The sequence below is a fragment of the Silene latifolia genome, chromosome 9 (genome assembly GCF_048544455.1).
Source record: "Silene latifolia isolate original U9 population chromosome 9, ASM4854445v1, whole genome shotgun sequence".
Classification (NCBI taxonomy): Eukaryota; Viridiplantae; Streptophyta; class Magnoliopsida; order Caryophyllales; family Caryophyllaceae; genus Silene; species Silene latifolia.
The window spans coordinates 5,964,016-5,977,039 of NC_133534.1; the positions used below are offsets into that span (position 1 = coordinate 5,964,016).

At 31.9% G+C, this 13,024-nt stretch overlaps 1 protein-coding gene across 1 annotated transcript; it reads left to right on the plus strand.

The window, feature by feature from the left end:
* Nucleotides 1–9,982: 9,982 nt before the first annotated feature.
* Nucleotides 9,983–10,501, plus strand: LOC141600522 (protein FAR1-RELATED SEQUENCE 6-like). Its single transcript, XM_074420764.1, has one exon. It carries the CDS (start codon nt 9,983–9,985, stop codon nt 10,499–10,501), a length of 519 nt encoding a protein of 172 aa, XP_074276865.1.
* Nucleotides 10,502–13,024: the final 2,523 nt, after the last annotated feature.

Genomic DNA, 13,024 nt, shown 5'->3' on the forward strand with positions numbered 1-13,024 from the left:
TGTACTGGGTTTGGACAAAAGAGATGGATGTGAATTGGGTATTTGGTACTGAAATCAACGGAGTAGCAGTGGGGAAATTATCAAGATGCACTTTGGGTACAACTTTTGAGGATGAACAAAAAATGCTAGGAATTCGAAAAGGGTAGAGTTACACCAGGTGTATGAGGGCTCTCATACACCACCAATGAAAACGCGCCACTTGTCCAACTCAAAGAATCTGATTTTATCTAATTAATCCCTTGATTCCTTCATTAATTACCCTCCCTAATTAATGTCCTCGGTTTTGCCATATATTTTATTAATTAAAAAAAACTTCTCTCCTAATTTATATTTAACTGTTATTTATTATTAATATTTTTGTGTATTTCAATATTTATGTATGCATTTGTATACCGTATATTTATCTTGGCGGATACATTAATTAATACGTTATATTTGTACGTTTTGCATATACGATATTAATACGTTATATTTATACAATATATTTTGTATAATTATTTTATTGATTATTTTTTATATGTATTTTTCGTTTTAATTTATTATTGAATATATTTTGCGTTACGTATTTCAAGGTTTTATTTTTTTATTATTATTATTGATAAATTGTTTTTGCATTTTATAAGGCAATCTTGTTTTTACATTAAATTTTCTTTGTTTAATTTCAAAATATTAAGTATGAAATTAGTGAGTTAAATAAAAAAAAAATTAAAAATTTATTTTTTAATTTTCTTTAAAAAAAACTATTGGACATAATTATTTAATAAAAAATTCTTAAAAAAATGTTAATAATATAAATTTGTTTGCCATAATTATTTATGGTACAACTATTTTTATTTAAATACTTTTTTTTACATAAAGTACACAAAAAAACTTGTTAATAAAAAACATACCGCAACAAGGTTCGAACCTTAGACGTCTGGTTAGAAAATGATGTATCTTACCAAACTTTGTGCTACACGAATTATTTTTGATAATCTATAAGTTGTTATTTTTATTTTGTAATGATTAAGAAGATGAAAGGTCGTTAGGGTTTTCCCCACCTAACTTGCATTTGGCGGTAAACCATGCATTGATTGTTTTTTTTTTGGAGGGAAATATTGTATTATAAATATAGTCATTCCCTCCAAATTTTAATTCATCCAAACTACATCTTCCCTACTAAATTAATTTAACTATCCTAAAGTGAAATAACAAAAATGTCGGAAGAGAGGAAAGCCCATGCAAGAGACATTGTGTGCACGAGATTGTTCATGAGAGAAATAATCAAACAAGTTGGTCCTACAAATGTCCAAAATGCTTTAACGAGAGCTAGTCCAGGTTACCATGGAAATACTTTCCTTGTCGATTTATTTGAGGAGGAATTTAATATGCTTAATTGGGGTAAATTTGAACTCGACAAAATGTATTGGAAGAAAATTGACGATGGGATAGAGATGTTAGCTACCCCTAAAGTTGATTCCTCCATTGTTAGGGTGGAGGAGGTAGAGGAGGACGAAGTAGTGGAGGTGATTGATGTTATAGCAACCCCTCCTAAGCCGAAGAACTCCGGTAAAGCTATGGGGAACTCGCCATGCACAAAAACCCCTGATATCCTCCCTTCAAAGATGTCCAAGAAGAGGTTCGGGAGGACTCGTCCAAGAAGGCTCAATTCTAAGAAACTTAGATTTGATTCTTGTGTTGGTTGTAGTCATTAGGTTTAGTTTTAAAATTCATTTGTTGTTTTTTTTCCCCTTTGTACGTCGCTTTTAATATTAATGAAAGTAATTTTCTTTTCATATTACCTTTCTTTTAATTTAATTGTCCTTATAAATTAAAATTAAAAAATATAAACCAAAAAGGGCGATTTGTTATCATACTCGATAAAATGGAATTAAAAAAAAAAAAAAATAGTGTAACTCTTACTATTCTCCATAAAATTGAATTATTAACGTTTGTCTTCCCTATGCATCTTAATTTATTTTCTGAGAATTCGAAAAGGCAAGTAGATTAAAATTATTAATGACCAATTATATTATTAAAAATAATAGTAAATAATATATATCTTAATTTATTTACATGTTTTTAAATAATTGAAAGTAAATATTTTATGTAATTCGTAGACTAAAGTAACATATTAATGCCGAAACATATTTTTAAATCTTAGTTTTATTAAGTTAAAATATTAAAATATAAATTTTATTATTGAACACATAATATAAATATACAGTTACATTAATAAAGTAACATATTAATATAATAAATGAATATAAAAAACAAGTTTTAAAATATTAAAATATTAAAACAATCGTTAAATTGATATTAAAATATAAGTTTTTATTTGTTATGAAATAAAAAACAACAGTTAAATTGATATTAAAATATAAGTTTTTATTTTTGTTGTGTTTAAAAAATAACAGTTAAGAAATGAATGGTTTTTTTTGTTACTTAATTTATTTTGTTTATTAAGTGAAAATATTAAAATAGAAATATAATACAAATGTTCTACATAGCTTGTCGCGTTGATAATCATCCAAATTTTAGTCCATCATGGTTTGGTTAAAATAAAATTTTAGGGTTTATTTGGGGTTTAGGGTTTATATGGGGTTTAGGGTTTATTTGGGGTTTAGGGTTTATTTGGGGTTTAGGGTTTCTAGGTTTTTTAGGAGTTTTGGGTTTATAGGGTTTATTTGTGGTTTTAGGGCTTTTAGCCATATGTACGATCGTATGTGTAATACGTAAGGTTAAGACGTAAATTTAAGACCTAAGGTTAAGACTTAACGTTTGATCAATATGAGTTTATATATGATTAGAACGCAAGACTTGATTAAGATACCTATGTCTTATGGTTTAAGATGTTATCGATCGTGCATTGCTATTGAGTAATCATAGCAATATACGATCAATACGAGTTTAGATACCAATGTATTATGGTCCTATGTATTATGGTTGAAGATGTTATCGATCGAACGTTGCTATTGACTAATCATAGCAATATACAATCAATACGAGTTTAGATACCTATGTCTTGTGGTTTAAGATGTTATACATCGTACATTGCTATTGACTAATTATATCAATGTACGATCAATACGGGTTTAGATGCCTATGTTTAAAATGTTATAGATAAATGCGTTGCTATTGACTAATCATAGCAATGTACGATCAATACTGAGTGTAGATACCTATGTCTCGGGACGTAAGACTTAAGTTAAGTTGTTATCAATCGTATGTTGCTATTGACTAATCATAGCAATGTACGATCAATACGGGTGTAGATACCTATGTCTCGGGACGTAAGACCTAAGTTAAGTTGTTATCAATCGTATGTTGCTATTGACTAATCATCGCAATGTACGATCAATACGGGTGTAGATACCTATGTCTCGGGACGTAAGACCTAAGTTAAGTTGTTATCAATCGTATGTTGCTATAATTAGTTAATTATTCCGATCAACAGTGTAGGACTAATTTTAACAAGTTTCTAAGACTTAAGATGAGATCGAAATGCGTTGCTATCGACTAATCGTTGCAACGTATGATCAATAGGATTGTACGAATATTTTGGCGGGAAAAGGACAATCTAGTGTTAAAACAACTTAAAAAGTGATGGTACTTAATAGTTAATCGTGACCGTTCAGTTGTAATTAAAATATTTGATGATATTCCACATTAAATCGTGGCCGTTGATCCTATAAGTGACCAATCACAAATAAAGCCACGGATTGGTAAATATTACAACCTTTATAAGCATTTTTTTTTGTTATCATATCAACTAAAACATAATCAAAGTCTCTCTCTAACTTCTCTCAATAGTACTTATTTTCATCTCTTTCTCTATTTGTTCAACTTCTCTCTCTCTTCTCTCAATAATACCTTTAATATTCTTAATTCTAATTTAATCCTTATATTTGTATACGTGAAGATGGAAAACGCGGTCGTTGATGTTGTTAATAGATCAATCAGAGGTAAACAAGCTTTGGTGGATGAGCTCTGTGTGACGGAGTTGGAGCATGTTTCGAGGATGAAATCCCTTATGGAACGCCGCAACCGTTGGCATGAAAGAGGTATCAAAGATTTCGACAAATCACTCGAGTCCCTCATACAATCCTTCTTACGTGACTATCAGAGGACATACGATTTCAGGAAGGACTTGGAGAGGGAGATCGGGGCCTTAGAGGCTATTTTGCCTTCTTTATCTTAGAAATTAGTTTTATTTTTTTCCTTAATATTGTAACCTTTAATTTAGTTTTAGTTTTAGTTTTTATTAATTTAGTTTTCCTTAATATTGTAATCTTTATTTTCCTTAATATTGTAATTATAATCTTAGAAAATTTTGTCTTTTAGTATTCCGATGTGTTTCTTTAATTTTCATTGCATTTATTAATGAACCACCACATTTTATTAATTTAATTTTATTTAGTTTAATTTAATTTAATTTATTCATGTTATGGTTCACCAAAGGTCACCATCCTTGTTATAAATACGAGGGGAGTTAAAAGAAGAATCACCTTTCTCCCTAACCTTTTCTTACTCATTCACTTTATCTCTCTTTATTTTCTCTCTAAAAACTCAGATTGTTTGAAATGGCAGTCGAAATTGCAGGCCTTAACGATCTTATGATTGGATCTATGAGTTTTTTGGAAGAACAAGTTTCCTGTCTCCGTGAACAGGAGTTGAGGGCGATGAAGATGGTGGTCGGGGCGATTAAAATTCGCAACGATTGTTATGCAAATGGCATAAAGGAAATGGAGAAGGAAACGGATGGTTTCATCAAATCCGTGTTGGGTACTTATGAAAAATGTTGCAAACTTAGGGAAGAATTTGAAGATGATATTAAGATTTTACGATCCTTACTTAATAAGGATTAGGCTTAATATTGTACCTTTTTTAAGTTTATCTTAATAATAATAATCTATTTTCGTTCTTACATTTTGTCGTTTAATTCTCTACTATTTGTTTTTTTAGTATAAATTTGATTGTTAATTTTGCAACTGAAGAGACATGCATGTGGGTAATAAAAAAGGATCTTCATAGTTTTATAAAATATAATACAAACCAAAGGATCCGTCTCGTACATGAGACGCTCTGGTGATTAGGGTTTCCAACTGAGGCGTATTATTCATAGTTTAATTGAATTTATTCATGAACCACTTAATTTAATCTAATTTAATTTATTTAATTTAATTCATGAACCAAAGGTCACCATCCTTGTTATAAATACGGGTGAGTTAAAAGAAGTATCCATTTCTACCTAACCTTTCCTTACTCATTCACTTTATCTCTCTTTATCTTCTCTCTAAAACCTCAGAAATTTCAAATGGAAGGACTTCACAATATTGCTATTGAATCTGTAACTGGTTTAGAAGAACAGGTTGCCATGCTCCATGAACAGGAGTTTAGAGTGATGAAGATGGTGGTCGGGGCGATTAAAATTCGCAGCGATTGTTATGCAAAAGGCATGAAGGAAATGGAGAAGGAAGCGGATGATTTCGTCAAATCCGTGTTGGGTACACATGAAAAATGTTGCAAACTTAGGAAAGAATTAGAGGATGATATTAACATTTTAAAGTCCTTGATTAATAAGGACTAGGCTTAATATTGTACTTTTTTTTTTAAAGTTTATGTTAATAATAATCTATTTTCGTTTACATTTTGTCGTTTAATTCTCTTTTTTTTTTTTGTATAAATTTCATTGTTAATTTTGCAACTAAAGACACTTGCATCTGGGTAAATAAAAAGGATCTTCATAGATTCATAAAATATAATACAAACCATACTAACAATAATCCTTACAAAATACGAAATATTAACTAAAATTAATTAAAATCCAAGAGATTCAAGTTGAACAATCTCCCTTTCAATTTTGCTAATTTCTATTAGCGCTGGTTCGCGATTTGCCCTTAATATGCTTATCATATTATCCATATTTGCTTGTACGTCATGCATCCCTCTTGTTATGGTCATGTCTCGTACATGAGACGCTCACAGTGATTAGGGTTTCCAATCTGAACGTCAATCTCCGCAATGAAAGTGAGAACGTTTGCGATCCATTGTGTATTGAAATAAGAAAGCAACAAACTGTCTATCCATCTGAAACAATTAAATTAAATTAAGAAGCAACAACCGCACAATCAGTTAAATAGATAGTTAAAAAAATCGATTTGGGTTTGGGATTTATTCAATAAAATCAATTCTGACAAAAACAAAAAACCCAAACAATAATTGAAGATAAAAGAACAAATACCTTGATTGATAATGGAGGAGTATGGATAAAAAAAGATTAGGGTTTGTGTCTTTGAAAGATAATTTTGAGATGAATGTGTTTTGCCTTTTATAATGGGAAAAGGTAGTAGTTAGGGTTTTAAAATCTTTTTTTTTTTTTTTTTTTTTTTTTATTAAAAGTTGTGACTTGATTTGATTTGGAAGTCAAATCGTTTCTCAGAATTGAAGACTTTATGCATGCCGCCGGATTTTCTTACACACGCAACAACAATAGTCATTTCAAGTTACAATAGTCATTTCAAGTTGTGTTATGTCAAATCAAATTTGAATTGTTCATTTTTTATTACTTTTTTTGGTTGGTATTATGTCAAATCTCCCAATTGTTCAGTTCATTATTCTTTTTGTGTTGTGTTTTGTCAAATCAATTTTAACTGTTCAACTAAACAAGTAAAAGAGATGGAATTGAATAAAGTACATAAATGGAAAATACTAGAAGTCCACATTTTATATAATAATTTAAATATTTTACAAATAAAAAAACTAACAAACCGAGATGAATACCCAAATAGGAGGAAAAAATGTGGATTTGGGTACAACATCCAAACATACATACATACATACTAAATTAATTTGAAAAAAATTTAGCAATAACTTTTTCAAGGGAGTCATTCTCTTCCATGAGAATGCTCCTATTCTCCTTTATTTTTTGGAGGTCTTGTATAGCAGATTCATAATCTGCATGCAACCTCATCTGCTCCATCTCCGACAAGACGTCATGGCTAATACCCATCTCCCGAATCTTATCAAGGTAGTCGTGGATCTTCGTCTCTAAATCGTCTAAGCGGCGGATATAGTATTTGTTCCTCTCCATGTGTATCAATGTTAGGCGAATGTTCTTATCCATTATATGAAAGAAGAAGTTTGGTGTTTAAAGATTTAGGGTTGTTGAGCTTAGGGTTTTAAGAGAAGGAGAAGAGGAAAACAGAAATGAAGAATGGTAAATTGTTGGTTGAGAAACTAGGGTTTGCATTTAGTGAAAGTGTATTTATAGATGAGATAATGAAACAACATGTGGCCTTTCAACTGCCACGGATTTTATTTTACTTAATAAATTAAAATTAATAAATTTTGTTGAAGGAGTTGGGAGAATTTTTTAAATAAATATGTTTAGGAAATGACATTTTGTCCTTCAATATTCCAATACAATGAAATTGTGTCCTTTAAAATTCTTTAATCGATTTTTTTATTTTATGTAAATAGAAATTATCGATTTTTTTATTTTACGTAAATAGGAATTATCGATTTTTTTATCTTACGTAAATTATCCCGTTATATGTATGTAAGATATATTTAATCTAAATTGTTCAAGTACGATAAATTGAATTTAAATTAACTAAAACAAACGCTAGTAACCATAACAATTCTTGAATAATATTTCATTCAATTACACATTTTACACAAGAAAGCACCATAGGTGACTTGGAATTACGCCAGTTCTAATGATATAATCCCTCTCCATCTCCCAATAGTTCCTCCATTCACCTTCTATGTCGCGATCATCAATCTCATAATAATCAAGAATAGCTTGAATGTCAAGTACGACAATTGCTGCTTCTGAAGTAAGTTGGATACGGCCAATAGACAATTTAGATGTCATTTTCCTTGTAAGAGGCCTTCTTGGCCTAGGAACGACTGGGTAAGTGTCACAACCAGGTAAAAAACCCAACCTAGCGCCTGCAAGATCAATAAATTTCTGACGATTGATCATCACCCTTTCCATGAACTCCTCCCCAATTAAGAAATTCGGATTTCTACTGAGCAACTTGTCATAGCTTTCTAGGGTTGTTACAAATGAGGGATCGCAATATGGTGACGGCAAGACACCCATAATCTTAATATTTGAAAGATTTTGTAGTTGAAAAAAAAAAAAAGTCCTATATGACTAAATCATAGGGATTTATAGGGAGTGTGGATAATGGTAGGATTAGGTTGGCGGGAGAATTAGGCGGGAATTTTTCATCAAACTAATTAAAAGAAAATTAGGAAGAAAACCTTCCAACTTCCAAGTAAATATTAGGTTTTATTTTTAAAATTATAAATAATTAAAAATAAAATATGAGTAAGAAATTAAAAATAATTAAAAGAAAATTAGGGAGAAAACCTTCCAACTTCCACCCACCGTAAATAGTAGGTTTTATTTTTAAAATTAAAAATAATTAAAAATAAAATATGAGAAAAAAATAAAAATAATTAAAAGTAAATTGAGATTAACCTTTCAACTTCCACAGTCAAAGTAGTTCAACACAGCAAACTCTAAGTTCATCAACTCCATCACCTTCATCTTCTCAAAACAACCTTCATCATTTAAAAATGTCGAATAGTTTTGATTTAAATGCTTTGTATATCGAGGAGGAGGGAGAAAACGAAGTCATTGACGAGAATGAAAAACGACCCTTTGAATTGTTACGGCATGCAGCACATGTTCTGGAAGGCAATGAAGACAATCAACCAGCTATTGAGCCTACGATTGGTGCGGAATTTGAATCAGGTGAACAGTTTGCTGCTTTCTGTTATACTTACGCTTATAAGACGGGGTTTGAACTTCATGTTCGTAGTAGCCAACTTTTGGCTCCCTTCAGGAGGAGGGGTACGTCGAAACGGAGTTGGGGATAAAGAACCACGATTCCACATGATGAACAAGATTAGGTTTATGTGTTGGAGGGCAATACGACGAAGAAAAGCTCGTGTGTAACACCATGTAAAATGTATGTATTTGGGAAATTAAATCACGACAGTGGGAAATTTGTGTCTGTACTTGTGATTTGGTACATAATCACGATTTGAATCCCGAGGTTAGCCGGCATGTAGTCAATTATAGGCACATAAGCGAATATTTCAAGGCCAGGTTGGTGTTGAGCAGCGAGTGGCATACCAATTACCGGAACTTCAACACATTAGTTAGGGAGGTTGGAGGGATTCATAATCTACCTTTCAATGGGCAGGACGCGAGAAACTTCATCAACAACGAACGTCGCAAAAGTAGGTTTCGTGGTGACGCTAAAGAGGTCTTAAATTATTTTGAGGGCTTAAAAGAGCGAGAATCGATTTTTTTTACTATTTGTTGAAAGGGACGCGGATAATAAGTCGTTGAACATTTTTCATGTCCGATGCACGATGTCGTGCCATGTACAAGGCTTTTGGTGACCCATCGTCGTTCGATAGTACATTCCTAAGCAACAGGTACCGGATGCCTTTCTGTCCATTCGTTGGAGTTAATCATCATGGAAGTACAATATTATATGCAGCGGCTTTAATTTCATACGAAGACACAGAGTCATTCGAGTGGGTGTTTGAGAAGTGGATAGAATGTATGGGTAGAGCTCCAACCGTCTTACTAACTGATCAATGTAAAGCAATGGAAGGGGCAATCAAGAAAGTGTTCCCGGAGACTAAACATAGATTATGCCTTTGGCATATTCTTCAAAACGCGGATAAGAATCTAAAAGACCACCCACAATTTCCTCAGATTGACAGAGATTTGCGTACGCTTGTACACGAGAGTATATCAGGAGGAAGCGCAAGATATGTGGGACGATTTCATGGAAAAATACAACTTGCGACGTAACAAATGGTTGAGGGGTGCATGGGATATGAGACGGTGGATGCTGTTTTTTTGGAAAGACACTTTTACGTGCGGGTATGTCTTCTACTCGAGAGGAGTGAACAAACAAAAGATTTATTAAAACGTACATGAGCATAGAAACCGGCCCTGATGCAATTCATGGAGCAGTACGAGGATGCCATAGAGAAAAAGGTGGAGGACGAGAAAGTCAATAACGCCAAAGACATTAAGAGCCCACTTAAATGGGATCCCATGATATTATTCGAGGATATCTTTAGTAAGGTCTACACAAACAGTAAATTCGGAGAGGTGAAAACAGAGGTATATGGTTGTATAAGCACCAATGTCGAAACTCTTCCAAATAGTTTGGGTTTCATCAAGAGGTTTAGGGCCACATCAAAAGTGACAGAAGCATTTTGGAAGAAAGATCGAAGAAGTTTTGAAGTGAGTATTGACACAATCACTGGTGAGTATAAATGTGGTTGTAAGATGTTTGAATTTAGAGGGATCTTATGTCGCCATATCATGAAGTGTCTTGATGTGTTGGACGTAAAAGCTATCCCAGACAAATACATAATCGAACGCTGGCGCAAGGATTTGGTTAGAGGATACGAAAATATTCGGGTTGGGTACTACAACCGGATGAGTCGAAACGTGTTAAAAGGTCTCTTGAGATAACGGTAAAAAATGATTACATTAAGAGGTTGGCTATGCAAAGTGAAGGGTCTTCTGCCATTTATAATAGCGAAAGATGAACTAATCAAAGAGTTAGAGGCTCATCTTTGGGATACGATCTATAGATTCATTTGCGGCGGTGGAGTTTCCTCAAAAATGTGGGGTCGTAGGAGACTACGACCTAGGGAGACTATCATAAACACACCACAACAAGAAGGTGACATTAGAGACCCCCCTGACAAGCGAGGGAATGGCAGAAGACGTATTGTCAAACAGACAAAGAGAAGGAGAAAGACAAATGATGAGGATCCTACAACCACTACGCTCCCCCTAAATACGAACCCAACCCGACATGTTCCAAACGATGATGCTTCATCCTTTATGAGTGGCTTTAGTGGTACACAAAATACTCCACGTTTTACACCGTCACAAAATACTCCGACGTTCTCCCAATCGCAATTTAGGTCACAATATTCAAATTCTCAATATTCTCAATATACAAATTATAGTCATAGGTTGTAAATAGGAAGTATGATTTTTTTTTTGTATATCATTTGACTTCTTTAAACAAATAATGTATGATCAATCAAAATCAATGACTATTTTCCTTAATTCATTTTCACAGTATTGAGTATTAGAATAGCATACGGTTAACTTGTGCAAAATTATGCCAAAAACAAAAAGAAAAACCCACAAGAGGATTCGAACACGAGACACTTAGTAAGGAAAGCATGAACTAAGTAAGGAAACCTTTGCACCCACTAACTTATCTTTGTCATATGTCCAGTCTATATATATATATATATATAAGGTCTTTTTAACTTAGGTCATGGATATTAGCAAATAAAATATTTATCAATTTAATTAAAATTTTAAAATAATGTGTATAAAAAAAGACATAACTTACTCATACCCACATAAGCAAAAAAAAAAGTACAATGAAAATTAATCATAAAATAAATTTAATTTTAAATTTTTTAAAAAAAAATTAATTTCAAGAAATTAAATATTAAAAACGATTGTGTATAAAACAAAACATTACGCAAAAAAATAAATTACAACGAAATTTAGGTATAATTTAAAATAATATAAGACAAAAGAAAAGGTATTATATGAAAAAATATTAATTGAAAAAAAAAATTAAAAAAAAAAAAATTAACGTAAATACATAAACATACATATAAGGAGTAATCATACCGTATAAAGAAATTGATACAATACATATCAATTAACCGTAGCGTATACAGGACTGTGTACGTATATTAGAGGTATACATAAATATACGAAATATTAAAGGTATATACTGTATACATAAATACTAAAAATAATAAAAGGTATTAGTAATAAATAAGACTTAAATATAAATTAGGAGAGAAGTTTTTTTTAATTAATAAAATATGTGGCAAAACCGAGAACATTAATTAGGGGGGGCAATTAATGAAGGAATCAAGGGATTAATTAGATTAAAAAAGATTCTTTGAATTGGACAAGTGGCGCGTCATTATTGGTGGTGTATGAGGGCCTCATACACCTGGTGTAACTCTACCATCTTTGCCACTTGAATTAATTGGGAATGGGAATGGTCAATTGTTTGACCTCAATCTTCTTTTTTGACACCGTCTTAGTCACCCGCTCTCACTTGTTCGGTACCTACAAATACGAAAATATGAGAGGAGCTACCATATACTCGAGATAAAACAATTACTCCCGATAAATTTAATAAAACTAATTACTCCTAATTAATTAACAAAATGAGCTTTTTAACATTTAAAGCACACAAAATCGAGTCAAATACAAGATAAAAGCATGGGTAAAATGACGCTAAACTACTACTTATCAATAGTACGAGTAATAAAGAAGTTACGTGAGGACAACGCAATACAACCGTGTAATTCAGAAATTAATATGTTACAAATGACTATTCGTTACTAAGTACTCCCTCCTATTCTACATAACCGTCTCATTGTCAAAATGACATAAGAATTAAGAAAGTGAGTTTAGACCACACAAAACGGACAATGGGACAGTTATGTGAATAGACGGAAATGGAATTGAATTTGGACCACACAACACTTACCAAAAATAGACAATGGGACAGTTACCCGACTAGACGGAAATGGACAATGGGACGATTATCTGGAATAGGAGGGAGTATACAATTATTATGTGGGGAGGCTTTATAAAAATATTTTTGTAAATTTGATTATTTACAATTCTTATTTATGAAAATGGGTTAAAACACCACTGAGTGATATCGGAATACTCTACTAGTACAAATCTAACTAAAATAAATATAAATATAACTTATATTTTGAGCCAATCATAAGGGGTAAAACTATAATTCACGGCTTTTCATCTTTCCAACCAAAATAAATACTCCGTATAACTAGTCTCTCTAAGGACATATATATAAACAGATCCAAATACATTAAATAAGATAAGGGTGAAATGTCTAGTAAATAACAAGATGTTTGTCCTATACATACAGGTGGGTAGTGGGTTAGTATTTAAGTATTTAACTTGTCT

Excerpts from the sequence above, each read along its gene's own strand:
- LOC141600522 (XM_074420764.1), top strand. The coding sequence starts at position 9,983 with ATGGAGCAGTACGAGGATGCCATAGAGAAAAAGGTGGAGGACGAGAAA.